Raw genomic sequence first — 27,489 nt, 5'->3', positions numbered from 1 at the left:
CACGCCGGCATTACGGCAGACTGCCGAACACTTCCCATTCACTTCAATGGGAGCGCTTGTAACAGCGGCGTTTACGAGCGCTCCCATTGAAGTGAATGGGAAGTGTTCGGCAGCCCTGCTGTAACGCCGGCGTGTACGGCTCTCATACACGCCCGGCGTTACGTAGTGTGCATGCACCCTAACACTGGTTTTTATGTTTTCTTCCATCCCCTGGGTCTGAAAAGACCCCAGAGTATAATAATAGCAATATTTGTTGGGGTCTGTCCAACAAATACTCTTGCTGAGGACCCGCGACCTTCCTTATTGATCCCCACTCCTGCTCACAGCCACATCCACTTTCCCATCTGCCCTCCAGGGGGCCCAGCGACATGATATAGGACACATAAGAGGAAGCAGAGACGGCTGTGAGCAGGAGCGGGGATCTGTAAGTAAATAGGGCCAGTTACCTGCTGCTGTTACACCAGTGGGTAACGGCCCATTTTTGAAAAAATAAAACCCACCAGGCAACCTAAGGTCCCCGGCCCTGTAGCAGCTGCTATGGTTGCTACCCCGATACTTACACCACTGCCTGTTATGATTCATATAGAAGGCTGCTTAAACACATTGAAAACAAAAAAATTATCTGTCTCCCCAACATGGATTTATTTTTTTTAAACATTAAAATTTTTACTAACATTTTCAAAGAAAGATACAACAGTATCATGAAAGAAAAAGTGTAAGAAAATTTTCATAACAGAGTACAAGGAGGTAGGTACTGGGAGGTGAGTAGGGGGAAACGATGCAAGGGGGAGACCAAGAGGGGATATGGGTATGGAAAGTGGGGAGTAATCCTGTCCAGTAGGGCATTAACCAAAAACTTTAACTGCTTCAAAGATAACAGGAGAAAGGAAGTGTGCAAGAGGGAGAAGAGTCTCTAAACCTGAAGGAGGGGTGCGAGGAAAAGGGGTATGAAACAAAGAGTGAAATCTAGATAAGTAATAGAAAATATTCCATAACAGCTACACTTTCTGGTGGGCGCTATCATCCCGTCCAAGTGCCCCAATCAGGTCTTCCATTCACCGAATATGAAAGAGCTCTTGGAATCGATCTGATATCAATGGAGGTGAAGTGGATTTCCAGAGTCGGAATTGATGGACCTGTCCACTATCAGCATGAAACATCTAATCTGCAAACATATTTCTGAATTTTGAGCAGGAAGATGAGAGAAGAGGGGCTGGATAGTCTTCCAATGCAACACCAGTGACTCTTAATGACTCTGCAGACCTCATGCCAAAATGAATGGAGTAGTGGACAGTTCCACCAAACGTGCAGCATCGTGCTTCAACCAGCGGAGAAGCGCAAACATTGATCAGAGGTAGAAGGAAAAATCTCATGGAGGACAGAAGGAACTCTGTATTAATGTGAGAGAATTTTTTGATTGCTTTACAGTAGACAGAAAACTTAAGACAAACGCGGAAGGCGGAGCGTCATGCTTTAGGTAGTTCCAAGTTCCCTCTCCCAGCTGGCTACAAATGCCGGGTTGCCGTTATTATCAGAGAAGAGGTCATAGATGATAGGGTATCGGATGGAGTAGCATTGTAGTGCACTCGTATGGTCTATAAAGGCTGTGTGTTTTTTTTCCAGGGATGAGTAAAGGTAGTGCAGTTGAAGGTATTGCCAGTAAGAAACTAAGTTTCCAGTTCATTGTGAAAAAAAAGTTGAGTGCAGCGCAGCTGTGGGAACCCCCTGGTTGATTAGAATACTTTTCTTGTTGAGACCCTTTACTCCTGCCCATAGCACTCATTGTCTTTCCCTTCCCCACGTTCCATTTCCCGTTGTGTCTTTCATTGCTTGATCTGCAGTTATTTACAAACACTTTTGAATGTTTTATCTGTGTCTGTACCACCACACTTATTGTTATCAACGACATATATATGTTCATTGTTGTCATTTTAAAAATTCAATAAAACATTATTTACAAAAAAAAAAAAAGTTGAATACAGAGCCGCAGGGAAGTCTGGGTTGCTCGAGACAGAAGTCAATGGGCTTTCGTTAGTGATTAGTTGAGCGACGGTGTGGTATATTTTGACACACACAGGGGAACTTGTTGAGTAATATATTCGAGGTCAGAGGCAGCTTTACCCAACCAGCATCTATGGAGCTATGGAAGAGATGTAAGAGGTAAAAGGCTCAAAGAACTCTCTGGGGCAACCCAAAGTTTGGAGTTAGCGAAGTGGTGCCAATCTAGGATTCAAGCAGTAATAGTAGCTAGGTAGTAATGGGTACAATCCAGGGCAGCTAGACCGTCCAGTTGCTTAGGTTTGGTGATGACTTGTCTGGCTATCCTCAGGGATTCCCCCAACATATTTCGAGGCTAAGCCGGCGTCCTCAGGGGTATTGTGGCAAAAGCTATTGCCCCATTACCCCTGAGGAGCTTAACATGGTCCCTTAATTGGTTTTGAAACATGGACAATGACTGTTATGAAAGAAGGATGCTGGAGGATGAGACGGAAGACTCAGCATCGTGCAGAGGGAGTCCAATACAGCCTGCATGGCAGGAAGGTAGTTTGCTCGGACTCAGAGGTGAAGTCAGAGGGGTCTGCCAGAACAGCAGGCTGGCACCAGAAGTCATCTTGTGAGGAAGTGGCCAAATGGGAGGGACGGAGGACTCTAGTACCGTATCAAGCCCCTCCTGGGAACTGTACCTTGCTCTAGAGACAAAAGAGGAGGGAACAGAAGTAGCGTTAATCAGAGCCCCGACCAGGGGCCAAAGGGGGCTGCAGCAGACAAAAAATTATTCTGAGAGAAGAGGATCCCAGAAAAGCAACACCCCCTAGCTTCATGTAAAAGATGACATTGGGCTGAACTGCTAGGATTTCATCATTGCATGCCATTGTGCCTGGCACTGAACAACATTATTACCTGAGAGAGAGGCAAGGTAGGCCAAGGTGCTAGTCCAGAGTCCTGTAGTGGAGAAAGTGTCTTAGCCCAGCTACTGCAAGGGTAGTGAAGGGCCAAGAACCCCTAGATTAGAGGGAGGGGTTTGTCCCAGGGCGCTGCTCACCAGTTCTGGGTGCTGATGAAGAGATGGTCACTATTGCAGAGCCCAGGGTCAGTAACTAAACGTACCTGGAGGAGGAAGCAGGCCACATTTGGAAAGAGGCCTAATCTAATGGGTCTGGAGCGCAACACTTCGGCCAATATGAGTCTGTGGCAGAGATAGGCATTAGAGCCAGTTTTCCAGTGAAATGCTGAGGTTTCCAGATGCACGCAGTACAGGTGCTTCACGTGACCTTGCTGCATGGTCTATAAAAGGACCATAAACCCGTGTGGCACACTACCACTATATGCTAGCGTGACACTATAAATGTTTGCCAATTTTTAAACAGAAAGAGGGTGAATAGAAAATGGGATAAGTTTTATTTCAATATTCTATGGAAGAGGGGTAGCTTGAGACTCCTGGGCCCCAAAGCAAAACCTGTAATAGGGCCCCTACCTTATGCCATGTAGATGAGTCGCATAGTTTATATGGAGGTGTGACCTTTGAACCCAGGGCCTGGTAGTAACTGGTACCCGTGCACCCCCTATAGCTATACCCATGCAGTACACAGTTCCAGGCCTTACTAGGGACAACTACTAAGCCTCACCTCACCTTACCATAACTTGAGTCAGGACTCAGGATTAGATGGCTCAGCCTGAACCAAGGGGCTGCAGTGACAAAAAGAAGCGCCCCCTGCCCGCACTGGAAGGTAGAACCGTGCACCAACTATGGCAGGGTTAGCTTGGTGCAATGTCACCCCCATGTCCACATCCAGTCCTCAGCACCTGCATACACATTATAGTAAGAATATACGCTTTTGGATTTCCATGGCGGTGTGGAAAATTGTCCACGAAACGTATTTGAATAAAGATTGAAGGGAAAAAAAATGACGATTCCACACCCACTGCAGCAAAGCGTGAGGGAGGTCCCGCCTCTATGGCCCCGCCCATGTGCCCCTCCCCACACACACCCAGCGGGCGGGAAGGCGTCAGCCAGGCAGCGCCTCACACAACCACCGACCGAGCGACAGAGTGAGTCCCGGCAATCATCTCGCCTTCAGCACCCGAGCAGGACAACACCCGCCGCGGCGGAGGCAGCGAAAGCCAGCCCTGCACGGGACAGCGCCGGGAGATAGAATCGCTTGACAGCAAATATGGCGGCTGCGGCTGGGGCCTCGTCAAACCCCGGAGGGGGACCAGAAATGGTGCGGGGACAGGCTTTTGACGTGGGCCCGCGATACACCAACCTGTCGTACATCGGGGAAGGAGCCTACGGCATGGTGTGGTAAGTGCAGTGTGTCGGGTGTGTCTCACTTCACGTCGCCCCCCTTGCTGAGAGGCTGCAGCGTGCTGGGATGTGCCTGTCCCGGGCCTGCAGCCACCTCTCCCCGGAGCACTCCCTCCCCAGACTGTCACTACCCCTCCCTGAGTACACAGGGCTCTAGCTCAGCTGCCTGCACGGCGTCTAACGTGCACGGACGCCACTATGTCTTCGCCTTTTCACACGGATGCGCAGCTCCTGCATCTACTTTCCGTGTGTGACAGTTGTCGGGCACTGATCTAAGGATTGGGCGTCCGTGGCTCAGTCCCTAGATCGCTGCAGGGAGCCCTGTCACATGTATGATTGATGTCTGCGTTCACACTGACGGGGGCTTCAGTTGTCATGCGGCTTATTGATCAGAGTGAAATGTCAGCCTTGTGTATAAGGCATCGCTTTGCCTAGAGCCTTCTGGAAATGGTTGCAACATTTCTAGGATTCTATCAGTGTGTGCAGGGGGCTCCATAACACTGCTGCATGTCTGTCATTGTGCACCAAGCCCAGCCATGTATACAGCCTGCTGCAGCACTCTGTATATAGCTGGCCCACAGTAATATGGGGTAATGTGTTGTCGTTTTATATGGCTATGTAGCTACTTGATGGATCCTCTTGGGACACCGAAATAATAATAATGTCATCTAATTGGATGGAATTATCTTTCTGACGATTGTAATAGGAAGTTATAGCTTGTGGGGTGCACTGAACCTCAATACATAAATGGGCATTAGTAAATATGGACGCATCCCATTGAGTCAAATTCAGCCTAATAAATTGGTGCAAACTTTTTCTGCATCAGGCAGCCCAAGCAGGATTATATTCACACCGCACGGTCAAGCTCCATTTTTGGAAAACCACAACACCACCATGTTGTTTTAATAAGCCTTAACAGTGTCTTGGGTTCTAGTGGAGTGTCAGCTGTGTGGCCTACCATATAAGTTTAGGACTGCTGGCCCATGTTGACAGATCGAAGGCCATATTTCTCATTGCATTTATATTTTAGTTTTGTGGGTCAGAGGACAAGCTCAGCTGAAATTTATCGCTCTACAATAATACAATTTAAAGAATTGCTTCCTTTTATTTGCAGGATGGATCCAAGAGTAGATCAGACAAAACAATTCCAAATTCCATGTAGTATTCACATGAGCGACTGACCTTTAGAGTATTGCGTAGTCATCTATGATCTGATCATTACATAGGGAGAACGATGTCATCCGCCACACCAGTGAAATATTCGTTCTCATCCTTACCTTTGGTTCCTACTTTAAATTCTGCGCATTCTAAACTGAGTGATCTGGAAATCCAGCTAATGCACATTTGGCGTCTTGAAGAGTATTGGCTATCTGCCTTGCTGAACATTGAAGACTTGGTCTGTGTGTGAGTATAGGGCACAAGCAGCAACACATATCTACTGAACAGCTCGCCAGGCGGGTTGGAGACTTTCGGACCTGTCTGTCTTCCTATTGTATATCCCAATTTTTGAGCATTGCTGATGCATAAAGTTATAGTGATAACAATGAGCCTGTCACCGTATAGATTCATCCCACTATATGGACCCTCATGATCTAATGAATCTCTTCCCACAAAAAAACGTGTAACTTGATTCATATCTGGGCACTCTCCATGCTTAGAAATCCAGTGGACAGTCGCACTTCATGATGTATGGGCATGCATAGAAGGATAGCTGTCAGTCATAGAGTAGGGCCATATGCTGACTTTTTTTTTTTCAGAAAACCATATCAATCTGATAATCTCAGCTCCCCTTGCTTTGTCCTAAAAGGATTTTGTCAGAAGATATGGTATTGAGGTCTTTCCTGAGGTCAGTGACTACACATCCATTTATCATAGTCATGCTATGAATGGGGCTGAGCTGCAATACCAAGCACAACCACAATATAATGTGTGGTGCTCTGCTTGGTAAGTAATGATGAGGGTGCTACATTTATTTTGGCAGTCCTTGACAATGCTGCTTACAGTGACTTGTCTGCTTTACGATAAATATTTTAGAAGCCCACAGACCTTTCAAATCAATGTAACATTGCAGCAAGTATCGTCATTGACCGTTCCTGTGCCTATTTCGGGTTCATACTGTTACCATCACTACTGCTTTGAGTTCCATTGACTTTCTTAATTTTCTTTTTTAACACCCCTTTATTTGTATTGAGTGCTGGATAGTATTGTAATCTGCCGTCATAGTATAACGGTCATCAGTGCAGGGTGGAGAAGATCGGACTCTTTCAGTAGTGGTAGCTATGGCAATCCATGCTCTAAACTCGCTCAGCTCTCTGTCATTTAGAAGACAAGTATCTTCTATTCTATAAATTGAGATTGCCTACTTTTAGAATGAGGGTTACTTTGACAAGAAGAAGTAATTGTGTACTTCTGTATATTTTCTTAGGAGTCAGAACATTCCAGTCCATAAGCTTAGAAATCCTTATTTGGCAGTGACAAAATGTCTGACTTCCAGAATGTGGAAATGGCCTTTTCTCTAGGTCTAGGGTGCTTCTAAAAATGAAAGCTGGTATACGGCATGGTATGTCAGGAGATGGATGCGTGTTTGGTTACGTCTAGTTTCTTTTGAGTTTTGCGCTTTGGAGATTGTTCCTTCTAGGGGTGTTATGGCATCTGTTAGAATATACCAGGTTTGTTTGGTTTTTTTCTCGTCAAATTCTTTATTTAATCTGATGAAGAAACAACTTTATTGAGCAAATTAGGACACTGACACAGCCCATGGGTTGTCATTTTGGGGTATTTCCCCCCTGTACCTGTCTTGATACACATGCCTTCAGCACATTGGTCATCTGAACTCTGGCTGAAGTAGTTCACCTTTGCAAGGCTGTGGAGCCAATAAGCCAAACCATTGCTCAACTCGGACTGCAATTTTTTTTGTCGTTTCCCCTTCCCCCCACAGTGCCACTCCTGAATTGCTTTAGATTCCTGAGACCCACCGTCAACCGGACGCAATAAGGGTCCCCTAATTTATTAATTAGCTAGTACTTGAATTCCTATAAAAGTAAAAAAAAATTGTGTAAAAGAAGTAAAAATCACTTAATTTTAAGTCTCCATTGGTAATTTTTTTCAGCCACATTGCTCCTGACTTTTCCAGTCCACAGCCGTGCCTCTGTGGCTATTGGCAGTGTAGGTATTTCTTGGCATTCCCTCTGTGTTGAGATGGGATTGTGAGGTAGAGACCAGGGGGCTATTGGGTTCTTCAGTGGATTTACTTTTATATCACTTTGGGCCACCACTTTTTTCTTTGATGGCTTAAAATGATACAAATGTCATTAATTAAGGCGAGTTAAGTTGTAGATAATTTTAAGGCAATAGGTTAGGGGTGGAAAATTAACCCCAAAATAACTGAAATTGAAAGCCAGCTGAGTTAATCGATATGAGCCTGCTCTTATTTTCCAACCATGCCATCCTGTCTCACACTTTATGCCATCCAACCAAGATTGTTATGATTGGTGAATAAATTAAACCAAAATTCAGTGGCTTTGCATGGCATTTATTTAGTGGGTGTGCCATATAAATGGGAGTGTTCTGAAATAGTCATTAAATGTAATAGAGATAAAATGTTCAATTAATTATGATGTTGATTTGGGTCATAATCGCCCAACCCTACAATAGGTTATTCTTTTCAATACAATATTATAAATTTGCGGTAAATGACTTGACTGCTGTTGACGCTGTAAACGCTTTTTAATTTGTGATCCAACAGCCTCTCAATTTCTGTGTGAGCTCCCCAATAGAACGGAAAATTTACACACACAAGCTATGATCAGTTCAAGAGTCCTTTGCTTACGTTACAAAAGACTTATTCTATTTTCTGCCACGTATTGATTTAGTTGTTGCTGTTTTTCTTCTCGACAGTATAAAAGTTGTGAGAATCTAGGTCTCTGCTACTCAAAAAGTTGTGAGAATCTAGGTCTCTGCTACTCAAAAAATGTCCGTGTTCATTTTTGCCACTCCAGTGGCCCCCCCCCCCCCCATGTAGTAGCTATAGCAAATCAGTGGTTACGTGTGATGGCTGGTTATGTCATCTTTGCAGTGTAGATGTACCCGACCACGAAATGTGTCCACTGAGGCCAGTGATTATCTGCAATGGACACTCACAGGGAGGGGGGGTGGGGGGTTGGTTTGCTGGGTCTTTTGGTTTTTGTTTTTATTTCTCCTTTTTTTTTTTTTTTTTTTTTTTTTTAATCATAGGGTGTACAGCAATGTGAATGAGATTTGTGGGGTAAAAAAAAAAGCTGTTGAAAAGCGGCAGTATATTACAGTAACTTCCGCTTAGAGCAAGTTTTTCCCTATATACTGTGTGTTAGATGGAGGACACTGACACGTGCCTGTGCTGTCTCACTACATTGTGTCAATGAGGCAGCATTGTAGTAAAATACTGGTGGAAGACTATACATGCTTGACCTGAAGAAAGCACTACAGGACTTGCCTACTGTCAGCCAAGTGCTAACAATGTCATAGCATGGGGTAATGTTGGAGGAGACCTGTACTTGTCAATTTGACTTATATTTTACTGCTTGGGAAAAAAAATAAGCAAGATTAGTATTGTAGGAATTTCGTCTTGTTTTTTTATGTTGACTACAAGAAGTGTACTAATAAAGTTTTCTCATTAGGTTTGTGGGTGTATTTGGTATGTTCAGATTTGCAGTTTTCATAACTCAGTGTAGAACACTGTCAAATGTTTGAGATCTGAGGAATGCGCTGTCATGTCTGAACTAGTTTCAGCTACCTTGTCTCCATTTCATAGTATGCATCTATCAGGCTGAATTTGCTTGAAATGTTTTTTTTTGCCAAATGCAAGTCCTCAGTACAGAGAATATTTGCTATGAAGTTTGTATTTGACCATTGATTTTTCACTGGTTTGCTTGTTTTTTTAATTAATATATATATATATATATATATATATATATATATATATATATATATTAGTGTGTGTGTGTGTGTGTATGTATATATATATATATATAAATTTCTGCCATGTGTGGATGTATCGTTAGTCCTCTGCTGGGGAGAGAGTCCTATACCTCAGGCAACAGCATGAGACTTTGCAGCATAGGATTCTTGTGTTTTAAGTTTTTTTTGTTGCAAGGCTGTCTGATCTCCTTATTTCATCTCCTTGGTGGCAAATGTAACCACTTCTCTTTCAGCATCTTAGTATCATGGCCTCCTTTCTTTCGTGTGGAAGTGTTTTAGGTCCTGCTGGAACCAGAACCTAATACACATCTATAATAATGTACTATATACTGTACAGTAATTTCAGTGTATTGTACAGGGGATCAAGAGATCTATGTTCAAGCTGCCTTGTGGAACAGTGAAACCATTGTCAAAAAGTAACTGAAATCAAAGTTCCAAAACCTCTGCTTCCCTATTTCTTATATGATTAAAACAAAAAATACAATATTAGGTGATGCAAAGATCAAGACCGCATGTGGCTTTGTAAAGAGGAAAAATAAGTTGTGAAATTTGGAATGTGACAATGGGGACAAAAAATAAAGCTGCAGACCCTTAATGCCTAAACATGGTTGTGTCCTGAAAAGGTTAACATGGTTGTACAGCCCAGAACAAGTTAAGAATCGGTGTGGTGAGCATGTCTCTCTTTTTCAATGTAATTCTGAGCCAGTTTAATTCCTCCATGCTCTGCACTTTAATAGTATATTGTGGCAAGAAGGTAGTTCAAGCTGCTCACTGTGGAATTACTCTGGGTTGGACATACTGGGTGTTTAACTTCATAGAAACCACAGTCTATACTGTACAGTTGTCGTGGCAGCCAGAGGTTCACAAAAACAATAGGCAGTGTTAGATTTACAATACTGAGATACAGTAATACACTGCAATACAGTAGTATTGCAGTTTATTATATAAGGGAAAAGAGGATTGTTTGCTGAAATCTCCTACTGGCAAACGTTAATAAAAATTTACTTGCAAAGCCCTCGCACGGCTTTGTATGGAATAGCAATAATGTTGTAGGTCTTTAAATGCAGACACACGTTAATCTCAAAACAACATAACACATGCATAACAAAAACATAAAAAATACACAATTGGTGTTGTCTTAATAGTAAAGATGTACAAATAGAATTTTACCTGGAAAATCAAGCCCTAAGAATAAATGTTAAAGTTGAAATTTCTTACAGATTTTGCTGCAGTTTTTTGAGCCAATGCCAAGAGTGCATATAATAGGAATGGAAAATATAAAGGAGGCTCTTATACTTCTCCATTCTGCTCAATCTACTCCTGGTTTTGGCTAAAAAATTTCCACAATATCCGGCCTGCACTTTATAAAAAGATTGGCAAGCAATGCAATAGCACTCTGGACCTCCATTACAGTTTGGTGAGTGAGCTGCGCTGTCTCAGTAAAGGTGATCTGTGGGGGTCCTGACTGTCGAATCTGTGCATATATGATGTTGATGGTATAGGCCATCAATACTAGAAGCCAGAATAACCCCTTAAACCATTAGAACAACATACAAATTTTGATCGCATTTACAATAGGGACTCCTAACACAGAAGGAAATGGAGTGTCGTCACAAAATTTATATATTTAAACTACCTTATTAGGGAGCGTTCACACTACCGTGGGTGTCCAACAGCTAGTGTCTGCTGCTAATGTCCGTTCAAAATCTTGCGCGGACATTGGCATCGGACACTAGCTGTGTCTGTGACATTTTTGCATTGATTTAAATGGACATCGGGTGCGTTCTTTTACTGTCTGTGGGTGTCCTTAACTGTCCGTTCCTAAAGATGTCCGATTTTTCAAGCGGACAGAAAAAACCTACATGTCGGGTTTTGCTGTCTGCTTGAAAAGTCGGACATCTTTGGGAACAGGCAGTTAAGGACAGGCACGGACTGTAAAAGAACACACCCGATGTCCATTTAAATCAATGCAAAATGTCACAGACACAGCTAGTGTCCGATGCCAATGTCCGCACAAGATTTTGAACGGACATTAGCAGCGGACACTAGCTGTTAAACACCAACGTTAGTGTGAACGCCCCCTTAGGAAGAATATGTTCTGCACAGTCTTTTTAAGATGGTTTGCACAACCTACTCTTCATAATAGCTAGGTACCTCCTCACCAGTACATAATGGCTAGGTACACCGCCACACAGCTTTTACCATATACATCACACACTGCAGTACACTCCAGTACATTTCTTACATGCTAACACAGCAAGGGATCTTGGCATTTCAGGAACACATCCCTTGCAGCACAGTACATATTTTCAATTGGGCTTACGCAGAACTGTATCGTGTATGAGATGTGATAGCAGGCAGGGAAGGAAAAAGCCTGTGCAATGCTCATACCTACACTATGTGATCAAAAGTATCCAGACATCCCCAAAAACATACATTTTTCATATTCGGTGCATTGTGCTGCCACTTACTGCCAGGTACTTCATATCAGCGACCTCCGTAGACATTAGACATTGTGAGAGAGCAGAATGGGGCGCTCCGCGGAACTCACGGACTTCGAACGTGGTCAGGTGATTGGTTGCCACACATCACGCAGGTCAATACCAAACGACGCCTCGCTTGGTGTAATGAGCGTAAACATTGGACGATTGAATAGTGGAAAAACGTTGTGTGGAGTGACGAATCACTGTACACAATGTGGCGATCCGATGGCAGGGTGTGGGTATGTCGAATGCCCGATGAACGTCGTCTGCCAGCGTGTGTAGTGCCAGCAGTAAAATTCGGAGGTGGTGGTGTTATGGTGTGGTCATGTTTTTCATGGAGGGGGCTTGCACCCCTTGTTGTTCTGCGTGGTACTATCACAGCACAGGCCTACATTGATGTTTTAAACACCTTCTTGCGTCCCACTGTTGAAGAGCAATTCGGAGATGGCGATTGCATCTTTCAACACGATCGAGCACCTGTTCATACGGCACAGCCTGTGGCAGAGTGGTTACACGACAGTAACATCTCTGTAATGGACTGGCCTGCACAGAGTCCTGACTTGAATCCTATAGAACACCTTTGGGATATTTTGGAACGCCGACTTCATGCCTGGCCTCACCGACCTACATCGATACCTCTCCTCAGTGCAGCACTCCGTGAAGAATGGGCTGCCATTCCCCAATAAACCTTCCAGCACCTGATTGATTGAACGTATGCCTGCCAGAGTGGAAGCTGTCATCAAGGCTAAGGGTGGGCCAACACCATATTGAATTCCAGCATTACCAATGGAGGGCGTCACGAACTTGTAAGTCATTTTCAGCCAGGTGTCCGGATACTTTTGATCATATAGTGTATATTGGTGAATAGTTAGCTTCTAGAGAAAGAAGCCAACACAGTGCCATATTTATGGCATTCTATAGAGCTGTTGGTCTCAGCATGTTAGATCAGCTGTATAAGACATGTCTGCCTCCACAGAGTTATTGAAATATGAGAATAAGGTATGCCTGGAAAATGAGTTTAAAAAAAATAAAAATAGAAATATTTAGCTTAGTCTTAGCTGTGTATATTGATAGTCTGCCTTATCTAGGAATCTATCAGTACATTACAGTCCACCATTCAGTCCTCTGTATTCATCTGCCCAGTCTACACAGCAAAGTGGGCCATAGAAACAAGAAGCTGATTGTGTATGTCACCCAGTATTTTTGTTCTCCTTGCATATGAAAGGAGTGACGGGCAGTAGTTGAGTTTATTTGGATGTTTATGCAGCTTTTAGTTACTACCTTGTCTAATAAGCAGCACTTCGTGCATAGCTAACAAAAATAGGTCAACTTGGCTGTCAATTCTGCTGCAGATTTCAGTTTCTGATCTTCAGTGGGTGAAATCTCCAGTTACTGTGATCAGTGTTCTGAAAATTCCCATTTACTTTGTTTTAAGGTTTCCAATATATGTACCATACATCTGAAAATGCCATTAAATGGGATTTCTCTAGTACAGTATAGGTGAAAACAGTCTGACTTAAGGTAGTTCCACCACTGGGATCCTAACCAAATATGAGAATGAGGCGTTGTGGGTGGGAAAGTGGGTATGGTTAGCCTTTCTAGCTGCCTGTACTCGATTTATCAACCACACCTTTCAAAGATGTTCTCTCATGTCAGCGAGTGGTTGGTGTAGAAAAGCTGACTGAGGTGTCATTTTCAGGTGGATTGCCCCTCTTCCACAATTTTGGGAAGATTTTAGAGTGCATGGGGGGATGTTCACTCATCCGGAAGAGTATATGTGAGATGTGTTCTGGTTCTGTTTGGAATAGTCAAGTTCTTCCAACTTGTCCAACCATACCTTTATGAATCTCACCTTGTGCACTAAGAAACAGTTATGGTGGCACAGAAAAGGGCTTTCTACAAAGTTGTATGCATACAATTGTATAAAATTTCTTGGTATGCTGAAGCAGTAAGGGAGCCTTCACACAGAGTAAACACGTGTGTATTTTTGAAAATTACATGTGTAAAAATACACGTGTAAAAATAAGACTCCCATTGACATTCCGAATCAGCGTATCCGAAGTGTGAATGCACCCTTAATTTTACACGTGTATTTTTACACGTGTATTTTGCAAAAATCCGTGTGAAAGCTCCCTAAATGTGTTGTCCAGGTCAAAAAAAAAACCTTTTTAAATGCGTCAGGGGCGGTGGAAAAAAAAAATAAAAAAAATCTTACTCTTCTTATCCCAGTGCCTCCCAGTGTGGTCCGGGTTTCATTTCTGTTGTTGTCTTCCAGCAGAAGCCCTTGTGGGACATGACAGCTGATAATCAGGTGGCGTCACTATCTGTGACATCCCAGAGTCTTTTCCTGAGGCCGCAGGTTGGCTTCAATGGAAGGAATCCTGGATGTTGCAGCCAGCGAGACGTTTCACTTTGAGAAGACTGGAGCCTCAGGACTGGTCCACACTGGGAGGATACTGGAGTTCCCAAGACAGGTCATGTTTTTGTGTTGGCGCTCATATGACCACTAACACCAATCATTTTCCTTAGCGATTGCTGATGTCAGTTAGGTACATCACTGATTCCATACTGGCAACAGCTGAGGGGCTACTGGTTGGTTTCATCAGTCAAGTGAGTTCCTCTGGCCCGGAAAGTCTCAGTACGGGAGGAAAGTGGACCAGGACTGTACAATAGAGCACCAGGGAAATGTGTTAACTTTGTTTTTGCATTATACCCACCCCGGATGGGCCTGAAATTCTTATAATTTCTTGACATCCCCTTCAAGCAGTTCATTGGTCCTTTATCTAATGTGCCATGAGTTTACTGTCTGAAGCAAATAGAGACAGATGAGGGAATTTTACAGCAGAAATTTATGGTCTTAATATGCCACAAAACATGTCAGTGGGTGCCATGCCAAGCCTGCGAATGTGACAGTTTTAGATCCCCCCCCTCCATTGGAATAAATGTGATTTGACTTAAATTGCTCAGCTAAATCAGAATGTAAGACTAAGCAGAATGCATTATAATATGAAATACCTTGTTTTAATATGCTTACTGTGTGGTGGTTTAGGACAAATGAGGTTATTGAGGGGTTAGTACACTGTTGTGGAAGTGATGTTCAGCGACAATGAAATCATTGTAATTGATAGTGGAAAATTCAAGTGTTTTCTAATGCTGTACCACACCCTTGTATGTTTGCTAGCAGGTCATGTAGATATGGTGCTTATAGCTCTCATAGTTTAACTTTGACAATGTTAAAGATTAACATTTGGCAATGAATTTTCCTCGCCTGAAAGAGAACTATTACACAGACATCTATGGATTACTGAAGGGAAAACAAAGGGTGTAATATTGTTTAAATTGTCTTTCTTATTAGCCTGACTTCTGAGAACTCAAATGAGGACAAATAGAGGTTACCGTTCCCTTTGTCAATGGGATGTATTCTAACACATTGTTGAGGTGAAAGCTGTCAAACAGGGCTGACATGAGTAAACCAATCTTTTAACTTGGACTCAAATGCCTTCACTAATAGTAGCTGACTTTTCTTTTTTATTAGTAACATTAGAATAATCAAAACACTTGTTTTTGATTATTTTAATGTTCCTAATAAAAAATATATATATATATTTTTAAACTTTTCTAAATTACCAAGAAAGTAAATTTGTAACAATACATTAAGTAAAATATGCAATATTTATGACAACATTTCACAACCTCTAACGGGGGTGTTTTGTCTGTCTGCTAATGTCTGTTGCTGTCTTCCGTCATATAAGACAGCAACAGACATTAAACTATCACAGAGAATGGTCACATTCTTATTAACACTAATGTAAACATGACGGAAGCAATCTTCCATCATGTTTGTTTATTTTTGAAGCGGAAGACGTGCATGCAGAACCATCTCCAGTAAAGAATTGAACCTAATCCACTCTTATGCCCTGTTTGACCTGAGGCGTGTCGGTAACCGCACAGGTTGGTACCACACGCCTCTCTCGCCTTCATAATACTCACATAACAATTTACTACTCTTTGGTAACTCTCTTGGTCCATCAATGCCCCTTGTTGCTCCAAAGAGCTCGTGTGCATATTGATAGTCCATGGTATCCCTCAGACCAGAGAACGGATTGAAGGAATACACTGTTAGATAGATTCAGGTGAGCCAAGCCTGTTTGTAGGGCTGGGTTGACATGCTGGATTCTGGTGACAAAATCCCAATAAAAATTGTATTTTTAAGCCAGCGTTAAAGTCAGTACCTTTCTTATAAATCCAGCCAAAAGTGGCACAGAATCCATAGACCTGAATTTGAACCTATGACCGTTTAACTTTACCAACTATGTTCTGATATGTGGATTTCTTTTTGAAGGCAGAGGACAGGGTGATAAAGGATTGGGCACTTTGACTTTCACTTTGAATGTCCTGTATTCTCTCAAAGTGTCACACTAGTAGTTTGGTTTGGCAGCACTTTTTGCCTAGCAATAGAGTGCCATGCAGTCAAAAACTGTGCTGCAAAAATGTTTGCCTATTGACCGCAAATTGTCATAGTTTTGCAGTACAATTTTGCCAGGTGTAAATTGTTCTGTGGGTTTCAAGTATTCAAAACATGCATGTGTTATGCAAGTGCACTTTTTGACTGTACTTACCCTTTATGTTGCAGCCACAGTTATTGCACTGACTTTATACATTCTTACCGCTTTACTACTCTGGAGTGTGTATTAGGTGTCAAGGAGCTGAAATACACACGCAAAAGCAGCTCAACCTAGTAACTTTATGTATGAGGACGTTTTGATTACCTCCCATGAATGGCAGATGGCATGTGAAAAAAAGTGTGTGTGTGGGGGGGTTGTTTTGTTTTTTGCATGCCTGATTCTATTTGTTTATAAGTCATAAAAAATATTGCCTATATAGGGACATAATTTTCTCACATTTTATATCCAATTTTCAGGCATATATGGCTGCGCAGGCATTGCGTAAAACAGCTCTGCTTTCAATTCTTAGCATCCCATTTGCCTCCATAGAGTTGTCACACTTATACGCAAATACGCTTTCAATGTGGATACCAACTGTGCATTTGCTGCTGATCTCTTTGATGCAGCTCCAGTACCCACAAGATCCTTATGATGGATATGGCGCTTGTTTAAAATCCAACATAATGGGGTCAAGTTTTTGTGGTAGATCGCCATTTGCTGTGATTTATGTTTAGATGAGAATTATGCTGCATGATTTACGGTAACTTGTTGCCACAAATGGGGGCATGTAAATGTAAAATGGCTTTCATCAGTATTCTGCTCAGTTTCTTGTCATTGTTGCTCTAGTAGTGATTGTAGTCATTGGATGCCTCAATAAATTTGTGGACTTTTATTTTTTTTATACAGTATAAAACTTTTAGATGCTGTGAACCATCTTGATGTAGTGTCTTTGGTTACTGTCCCAACAGTAAAGCATAACGAATATTTTTTTTTAAAATAAATCCATAGTGCAATTACAGTTGAACTATATGAAAGGAACGTGCCCGATTCTTCAAAAAATGGATGTAGTTTAATAATCTGCCCCAGTGCGAGTCTCATAGGAATATAGAAAGAAACTGATTTCCTGTCTACACAATGTTATGTCAGTTGGAGAGACTGATCATTGATCACATGACACAGCTGAGGACCCCCCAACTCAAAAACAGTCTGCATTAGGATCAACTTCACTACACTTTATATGGCATACTTTTCTAACAGGCTAGAGAAATAATTTTGTGTGAGTCCTACTTTAACTTCATAACTACCATATATACTCGAGTATAAGCCAACTTTTTCAGCACATTTTTCATAGTGAAAAAGCTCTCCTTGGCTTATACATGAGTCGGGGTCCACATAAAACTGGAAGGGGGAGGTCCTTTAGTGCTACTGCTCTGTGATTGGCTTGTCATGAGGTCACGTGACTGATGTCATCAAAGGTCCTGTAGCTACTGATATGTAACATCTGCAGATAAGGTTGAGTCTAAATCCTAGTAGCTCCGCCCACACCAGAGTCCGATCACATGGTCATGATGTCATCAGAGGTCCTTTAGCACACTAGGATTTAGCATCTACCCTGCAGATGAGTGGCCAGGATTCATTGTGTCTTATGGAAGATGTCTACAGTAACGTGACACACACAGGTACCTTCCTTTAGTTAATCTGCTATTAATGTCAGGCATTTGGGGTTATTAATTTAGTTTCAGTAACTCCATGTGCCTCACATTAATAACAGTTAACCCCATCATGTCCCTCATATTAACCCCTGTGTGCCCCATATAAGGGTTACTAATATGTGAGACACATGAGGGTACTAATGATGGACCTTAATTATGAAGAAACCTAATTATTACCTCCATATGTCCCACATATCAGTAACTCTTATGTGAGGCACACGGGGTTAATGTGAGGGACATGATGGGGTTAACTGCTATTACTATGATCCCCATGGAGTTACTAAACTGCAATGCACATGACCAGACTTTTTATCTGCAATGGTGGATTTCCCCCTCTGCTTATGCTCGAGTCAATAAGTTTTCTCAGTTTTTTGTGGTAAAATTAGGGGTCTCTGCTTATATTCGGGTTGGCTTATACTAGAGTATATATGGTAGGTGAAATCAAGAGGGATATCACACTGTCACTGGAGCAAAGACCTGCTCCATATTGCAAGGGAACCAACTCTATTGTACAGCTCTGAACGGTGATGACTCCTAAAGGGGTGGCATACCAGGCACTGGTGGGTTCTCTCATTGATCAGTGCTCATCATGCTCTCAGAAGAGGGTGTTGTTTGGTTGTTGCATATTAGGTCTTTTGCTGCTGTAGGCCATGGGCACGTGGCGTTCTTTCAGCTGCAAAGTACAGTAATGGATGGGATTTACACAAATTTCATTCATGCACCATGCAAAGTGTCTTGTGTTGTGGGCTTTGAACCCCTCAGCTTGCTAAGTACGGTTGCAGGTTCAACTGGAACTTTTATACTGTGTAATATATGGGCTGCAAACCAAGCCTGGAAATCAAAACTGAAAGCTGTGACAAAAATGTTCCAATTCGCATGTTTTTTTCCATGGCTAGGTGTGCTGTGGGATGTTTGCAGCCATTCTGACCCATTTGGCCTTAGGTTGTCTGTAGTAGACCAGGAAAGCTACAATATAATGCAATACATACGTTTTTCATTATATTGTGTGAGTGAACAAATTAATGCTACCTAAGGGGGGACTAAATACACAAGTTTAAAAAAAAAAAACAAAAAAAACACCTGGGCAAATGATTGTGGGATCAATAAATACTATTATTCTGTGGGTCACTATTCATTGCAAGCCATTTTTACCAAAAAGAGAAAGTAGTAAAAATGAAGTATGGAAATACAAATTGCACAATTGCATTTAAAAAGTTTGTTTTACAGTGATATATGGAAAGTGTGTGTAATATTGAAAAGCTGCCATTGCAAAATACAGCCTGTCCAACAAAAATAAGCTCTCACATGGCTATGTTGGCTGGAAAACAGTATTTGCTTTTGGAAGTTTGGAGCAAAGAATGCAAAAGTGGGGGGAAAAAAACAAATTGGTCTTCTCCTGAAAGGGTTAAGGGAACTCATCCACTAAACCTATATGAATAGAGCACCATTTTACATGAATGTAGCTTCTAGATATTATACCATGTAGTTGAGGTTCAGGGGGATAGACATCCCTCTATTGTTACATTACTTCTCTTACTTGTGGTTGATTTACACTCAGCTCCAAGCACTGTGAACAAAATTGTAATTTTTTTTTCCCTTACAATTTGGGAATAAATCCATGATCAAACTGAATATGTTCCGAGGTCATGTAGGTGGAAATATACTTTATATGTTGTGCATGCATATGCTCCTGTCCTCTGTAGCCCAGTTGTTATAGTAACTAGGACCTCGGGCATGTCTGCATGCATCACATTCCTCCATCAGCACATCTGAGCTTGTCATTTATTAGATAGCAGAATTGTAGAGAGTGTGCCGCAGTGGTTTTCATCCACTGACTAGCCCACTGTCCCCAAAATCCAGGTCTGCGGGGCTATAAAATGGATACTGCTAGTAGCGCATTTATTTATCCTCAGCAGTGTAGCAGGTTGTGGGCACAGTAACTGGCTTTGTAAGGGCAGATTCCCTTTAGATGACTGTTTATGTTGTTACTAAGAAATGAGAAAAAGCAGAAAGTGTCTTATCCGGAAGTGGTTTCTTTTTCTTATTTCTCAAGACACAGGAAGCATGACTCTATGTAACAGGGATCATGTCGGTACAGATATGTTTATCAAGTACTGCAACTTAGATCATAAGATTTGGCAAGGTGTAAAAGTCACTTGGCCACTAGAAAACTCAGGTTGGCTCCTAGATTGTTCTAAATTTGCTATTTAGTTCTCTTTTCCTCTTACAGTTTTACGATGCAGCCCAAGGCTGCAAAAAATGACACAGAATTAATTACTTGTATTTCTTCTACGAAAATATAATCCTGGAATCTCCCAGATATAGCTACACCTACTGGTAGAGCAGGTCTTTACATGATTTACCGAGAAACCTGGATGACTGTCATCCAAGTACATTGTATAGCTTGTTAGAACATGCTATCCAAAGAAGGTGAACGGTTTTTATAGCCTGAAAGACTGTATATGTATCTCTGCTTACTAACCATCGCCTTTGTAATATACAGTATTTGCATGGTATTGAGCAGCTGTAGATCAGAAGCACTTTCTGTGCTTGTCCTGTTTGGTGTACCTATCTTCACCTGCTTTTTTTACCTTCCTCTTTTCTGCATCTCGGTTAGGATTAATGGTGGCAGCTTTTATTGTAATATATGGAAATGCAATTCTTGGATAGCTTGTGGTAGGAGTCTGTCACATTTAAAGTCAAATGGGGGGATTTAATAAACTTGCCATGCCTAACATGAAAACGTAGGCAATGCATATGCAATTAAGTTAAGCAAATGTCCTGCTATGCCCTGCTCAGAATTGAAAAGCATGCAGGTCTTAGTAGAGGGGACAAGGCATCCCTTAGCCCAGAAAATGTACGGTTATTGTGCCTGAAACTAGCACATGGTGAGCCAAAGATGTCTGTACCTCCTAATAACATAGGTGTATCTTACTCCAGAGGACTGTACAAGACTGGTGTATGAAGTTCCCTCAGTTGCCCCTCAGTCCCACTCTCTTGAGTTTCTGTATAGCTGACAAAATTATGGGTAGGTTAGAAATGTATCTCTTGTCATTTGACAATGTGTAGTCCTGCACACACAAAGTAAGGGCCCCTTCAATGGGAAGCGCGCATATATCGGCATATACGCACGCTTCCCATTGAAATCAATGGGCTCTGTTTTGAATCGCTGTGCTCGGACACGTGTATACGTGTCTAAATGAGTGGCGCGCTATGCTGTGTGAAAAGGCCCTAAGGGTTCAGGAGAACTTGACAAGTTTTGTGAACTGACAAGCTTGTAGATAAATCATGTAGGACAGATAGGATTACATTACAGATCCAGATTACTGACCTAATAGGGCCATTTTGATTTGTCATACTGATTCCTATATAGACATTATGCAGGCCTAGTTTTAGCATACAGTTGATGCATTTCACACACCGCTTTATATTGCTGTTGCTCTTCAGGTCTACCAGTGTGTTGTTTTTTTTTCTTTCGTGTTAAGATACTAAAGTGATTTTCTTGAGGTTAGGCAGATATATCTGCAATTTAACATAACCAAACTTGTATTTACTATCATCTGACGCTCGGTTTACACTAGCAAATAGGCCTTTTGACAGCATGGAAAACAAAATCTTTTAATTGAAAAAAGTTAGCTACATATTTTGGTGTATCTGCAAGCCGTTGACGCTAGGTTCACACCTGCGTTCACGGTCTCCGTTCTATGGTTTCCGTCTTCTGCATGCCAGAAGACGGAAACCATAGACCGGGTCCGGCCGTGCGCGGCGGTGAGCGTTTTAGGCTCTCCGCCGCGAAACCGGATTTTTTTATCCGGACACAGAGTACTGCATGTCCGACTCTGTGTCCGGATTATAAAACCCGGTTTCGCGGCGGAGAGCGCAAAACGCTCACTGCCGCGCACGGCCGGACAGCTTTCTCACCCATTCAAATGAATGGGTGAGAGACTCCTGCAGGTTTCCGTCTCCTGCCTCTGTTTTAGGCAGGAAACGGAAACCTCAAGTACGGAGACCGGGCGCAGATGTGAACGAGCCTTTAGTTATTGTCTCTTCAGTTTAGCAAAAGTAAAAGTGGTACATGTGCTTGGGTAAGTATGAGAATTAGAAAAGAAAATGAACATGCAGTCCTGGTGTATAGCTATAGATGCCTGTAGCTATATAGGATCATGGGAGCTTGTTGTATACAGTTATTGAGTTCAATGTATAAGGCTCTGTTCACATGTACATAATGGTTATTTGCTAATAACTGAAACTACAGCAACATCACAGTGCTAAATTCAACATGTGACTGCTGTTGATATCATTTTAACAAAAAAAAGTCCTGTATATAGAGCTATTTTTCCTGTCAAGTGTAACCAAATTTGTGATAGAGCCTAAAAAAATAAAAAAAATAAAAAAAATTCTAGAAGCTCCCTCTACTGGTGGCTGTAGGGAGCCAGAATGTAGTCAGTCCCACATCTGGTGTAAATATTGGAGGGGTTAGTTACCATGACAGTTTTCAGTCGCATGGAAAAATATGGGGCAGTTCAGGACTAAATGCGGGATGCAGCATGGATATCTTAGTCAGTTCACACGTGAACTGCCCGCGCGGGTTTTGACACCGAGAGAGACGCGGTGAGCCGCGCGTCTCTCTTGTCAAAACCCGCCTGCCGCAACCGTCGCGGCTTTCCCCTCCGCTGTCGGCTCAAATGAATGAGCCGACATAGGAGGGAGCTGCCGGGGGCGGAAGCCGCGCGGCTTCCGCCTGACGAAAGGGCATATCGTTTCTTTTCTCCGCTAGCAGCAGCCCGCCGCTAGCGGAAAAAAAAGCCCGGTGGTCTACATAGACCACCATTGTAAAGGGGCGGATTTTGAAGCGAAATCCGCCATCAAAATCCGCCCCTTTGCCTACGTGTAAACTAGCCCATATGTAATAGAAGTCTTGCCAGTAAACTGTTATAACTGAAATTCATGGACTCCCACTGTGCACCAGCATCAGGGATATGGATTTATGCCATATTAAGTCAGTCACCAGTGATATGCCATAGGGGGTCAGTATTGGGTCACTTTTTTTTTTCTGTTAAAAACAAACGACCTAGTGAAGGGTTTACAGAATAGAATCTAAATATTTGCAAATAATTTGCTCTGAAAAACAGTAAGTGCAGAGGAACATGTTCTATTACAGGGGGATTTTTCTTGCTCTCTATTGCATTACTATGGTAGCCTTACAGATTTGACTTAATGGACTAATGTCTTTACCCAACCTTATCAACTACTTGTATGTTGCTACGTAAAGTCTGTTCAGCACATGTGGCAAAATGCTTGCTTACAAACTGTCATGGGGAAAATGATCATGTTGTGGTATGACAGTCACTGAGCTTGGCAGTGAATTCTTTTCTTTACAATCGTCTTCAGAGGTTGTACCAGGAAACAATTGATGCCTGTCATGTATCAATTTTTATATGCAAATATCTCTTGTTAACCTGTAAACTGCACATTGTGAAAGCAATTCCTGTTTTGTTTTTTTTCTTCTAGTTCTGCATATGACAACGTGAACAAAGTAAGAGTTGCTATCAAGAAAATCAGCCCCTTTGAGCATCAAACTTATTGCCAGAGAACATTGAGGGAGATTAAAATCTTGCTGCGCTTTAAACATGAGAATATTATTGGAATAAACGACATTATTCGAGCACCAACCATTGAGCAGATGAAAGACGTGTATCCTTTGATTTGTTTGCTGGTAGCTTTTTATGTATAGTTATGTAGTTTATGTACTGTGAATACAGGTCTCTTGTTAAGGTGGTATTCTCATGTATTAGTAAGTAATCTTGACATTCTTTATACAGTGCCATACTTGTCCATTAGCCATATCTAGTTTTGAGCTTCATTTTATTCACTTGAATGAGGATGTTCTGTAATTCACAGTCCAGAAAAACGAATGATGCAAATGCCTGATAAATCCTCAATATCAAATTGGTGGTGGACCAACACCTGTAAGACCCTACCATACAGCTGTTTGAATGGGTGCCAATGTCTGGACACACGCTGCATCCTCTTCACTGACCCCCAAGCACAGAGCTGTACAATGCATAGTAGTTGTACCTGGTATTGCATCTTAGAGCTGCACAAGCCCCATGACCGCTTCAAACAGCTAATTGGTTGAGGTGTCAGACCCCCACAAATCTAATATTGGTGACAGTTTATGGATCAGTCATCATTGTTATCATGTGGAAAACCTCTTTAAGAAGTAAGCAAAGGTACCTTGTTGGGCTCATTCACACGGAGTAAACGGCAGCTTATTCTGAACGTAAAACACGTTCAGAATCAGCGGCGTATAAAGCAGTTCCATTCATTTCTATGGGAGCGGGGATACAAGCGCTCCCCATAGAAGTGAATGGGCTGTTTTTTTCACTACGAGCACTCCCATTGAAGTGAATGGGATGTGCTCGCGTGTACGGCTTGGAATGAGCAGAGATTGCCATATACACGGGCACTTTCCGTTCACTTCAATGGGACTGCTCGCAGTGAAAAATGCAGCCCATTCATTTCTATGGGGAGCGCTCATATGCCGGCTCCCATAGAAATGAATGGAACTGCTTTATATGCCGCTGATTCTGAACTTTTTTTACGTTCAGATTAAGCTGCCATTTACTCCGTGTGAATGAGCCCTTAGTCGTGTTTCACTGAAGTACCACCTCGTGAGGAAAAAGTCCCTACTTTCAAAAGTAGCATTCTCTTATGAATTACTTAGTTATGTAATAGTCCACTTCATTGCCCCTATATGTAATAAAATGAGCCACACAGTGCCCCCGCATGTAGTATAATGGCCTCCCAAAGTGCTAATACACCCAGTGATGTTTAAGGAGCTGCATTCCTCGCTCTCTGATCTGCTCCATGTTTCCTATCTGTTCTATTCTGTCAGCACCCAAAGCAAAGTGGTGAGTGATGCAGGTGCCTGTATCTGTAAAGAGCGCCTCAGTCAGTACTAATGGAAGCATGCTTTGGATTTGTATAATAAGGATGACACTTGTGGCCAGGTGTGGGCATTCTTCTTCACCAGAGGGGTTGCTCTCATGCAGTCCAGCATGTAATATAGACCAGTAGTTCTTATCCTGCAGTATGTGTACACCATTGGGTAAACTCCACTGCTGTGAACCTCTGCTTTAGAACAATAGTCTCCAACTAGTGGCTATTTTTAAGTTTACTGTTCATTAAAGGGGATATATATATATATATATATATATATATATATATATATATATATATATATATATATATATATATATATATATATGCTATTAATAGCTTAATAAGGTTAAGGGGATAATGTCACACCTTGAGAAGAGACCACCTTGTCAGGTTTGTGGAGTCTTATAAAGCCATTTTAGCTCCACGTTGAGGTTATGGGAAGAACATGCAAATCTGTTTCCCAAGATGTAAATAGGGAGACTGTGCAAGTGCCTTTTTGCTGCCCTCTAGGGGAAGCTCCCTTGAACATCATGCCTGACTGCAATGATGTGGGATAATGCTAAGTCAGTATCCCAGATGTGGACATCCCCAGTGGAGCTAAAATGGCTTTTGTAAGACTCCACACGCCTGAGTAGGTGATCTCACCTCAAGAAGTTACATTATCCCCTTAACCTGGTCTAGAAGTCTCTCACCTCTGCCAAGTCAGTTCTCCCTAGGATGTGCTGAAGAGATCCAATCAGATCGAAACAGCGTCGTCCACAGTTGGGACACTGACTTGACAAATTCCCGCATCATTGCAGCTTGTGGGAAAGTCGGGCATGAGGTTCAAGGGAGCTTCCCCTAGAGGGAAGCAAACAGAGGCACTGTCTCCCTATTTACAGCTTGTTAAACAGATTTGCATATTCTTCCCATAGCTTAAAAAGTGCTCCCAAGTACCTTTAGCAGTGTTTTGAGTGATTTCTTTGCTTCTCTGGGAGCCCCTGGCATCTTCTGAATTGTATATGATGCATTGTGCTTCATTCAGAGTTGACTCACACTAGCTCCTCCTCTCACTCCTGCACACCACCTCCCTGTTTCCCTAGCTAGTCCACCCACTACTTGCCCCTCCCAACTAACTACCCCCTGCACCATATCATGCTTGCCTGTCTTCCTGTCTGGATCTTCTGGGCATGGGATATCACTTCTTTCTGTAGGGCCGGCTCCTCCTCTTCTTGATGTCTGTCTGCACAATAGCGCCGGAGTGCCAGCATGTGCTGTAGCCAGCACTCCGGTTCTATTGTGCAGGCGTGGGAGGTCGGCAGACATCAAGAGTAGGAGGAGCCTGCCTCTCAGAAGGAAGTAATGTTCCGTGTCTGAAAGATCCGGACAGGAAGACAGGCAAGTATGATGGGGTGGGGGTTAGTATTAATGACGTTAAGTTTCCAAAAACTGAACATCACTGCAAAAATCTGAAAATGTGCCTGGGGTTGTCACATGACAGCTAAAGATACATTTTTTTGTAAACAGTTAGAAGGTAGGCAGAGTGGCAGATTGTTTAGCTTAGTGTAGAAATATAACGTTATTCTGGGCAACCCCTTTTATCTTGTATTGGACTTGTCTGTGTGAATTATGTGCTACTACCTGTATCCATTCTTGTTTTTATGGATTGTGCAGGGAGAAAAAAAAAAGCACAATTTACCTTACATAAATGTTCTTAGATACATTGTTCAAGATCTTATGGAAACTGATCTGTACAAGCTTCTGAAGACACAGCACCTTAGCAATGACCACATTTGTTATTTTCTGTACCAAATTCTGAGAGGCCTGAAGTACATTCACTCAGCCAATGTCTTACATCGTGATCTCAAACCATCAAACTTGCTTCTTAACACTACCTGTGATCTCAAGGTATGTCATATTTTGTACAGCTCTGTTGTACAGTGTCAGCATTGTCGAACAAGTTAACCTTTGTCAATTGTGTGTTTAATCCCTTCCTGACGACTGCTGTTACATGTGTGGCAGATATCATGTGTTTAAATATGGCGTCAATTCATGAGCTGAATGTGTGCCATAGTTGCCAGGTCTCCTGCTTCTTTCACACAGAAGAGACCTGGCAGTAGTGTTAATGGTTGGCGACAACACCATTCCATGAACATTAATCCCTCAGATGCAGTGAACTTGTGCCACCATTGCATTTGACAGGTTAGCTTGTACTTTGTTTTGCTTTGGCAGCCAAACTGCTCCTCTGGAGAAAGATTTCAGGAGCTGTTTGGTTCCTTGTCAGTCTAGAGCGTTCCAAGTTTACACTTTGGGGGGGGGGGGGGGGAAGAAGGGGCCGCCAATACAGACCCGGCATCCACTGTAATAGGCGGATGCTGGGGAGGGTTAGACGCCGGCACCTGAGACGGGGCCTGAGACATCGATATTGCGATGCTGCTATTGCGGGGAGGGACGGAGGAGCGGAATAGCAGCATCACTCCTGCCGCTGCTGGCTTCATGCAGGGCAGGAGTGTAGTGATGTCTCAGGCCCCGACACATGTGCCGGCGTCTAACCCTCCCCTTCCTATTACAGCGGATGCCGGGTCTGTATTGCGACCACATTCGGACTATAAGACGCACCCTTCTTTTCCCCAAAAAATTTTTGGGGAAAAAAGTGCGTCTTA

General features: G+C 42.5%; 1 protein-coding gene across 1 annotated transcript in view; it reads left to right on the top strand.

Moving 5' to 3' along the window:
• The first annotated feature begins 3,966 nt into the window (after nucleotides 1-3,966).
• MAPK1 (mitogen-activated protein kinase 1) overlaps nucleotides 3,967-27,489 on the top strand; it is a 37,480-nt gene continuing 13,957 nt past the window's right edge. The window contains exons 1-3 of the mRNA XM_075275861.1: nucleotides 3,967-4,303; nucleotides 23,414-23,596; nucleotides 26,545-26,734. Coding sequence (XP_075131962.1) covers nucleotides 4,173-4,303; nucleotides 23,414-23,596; nucleotides 26,545-26,734 — 504 coding nt within the window. The 5' untranslated portion in view covers nucleotides 3,967-4,172. The remainder of the gene's footprint in view (nucleotides 4,304-23,413; nucleotides 23,597-26,544; nucleotides 26,735-27,489) is intronic.

This window comes from Leptodactylus fuscus, chromosome 1 (assembly GCF_031893055.1).
Source record: "Leptodactylus fuscus isolate aLepFus1 chromosome 1, aLepFus1.hap2, whole genome shotgun sequence".
Classification (NCBI taxonomy): domain Eukaryota; kingdom Metazoa; phylum Chordata; class Amphibia; order Anura; family Leptodactylidae; genus Leptodactylus; species Leptodactylus fuscus.
This window is presented reverse-complemented; position numbering and strand designations above follow the sequence as displayed.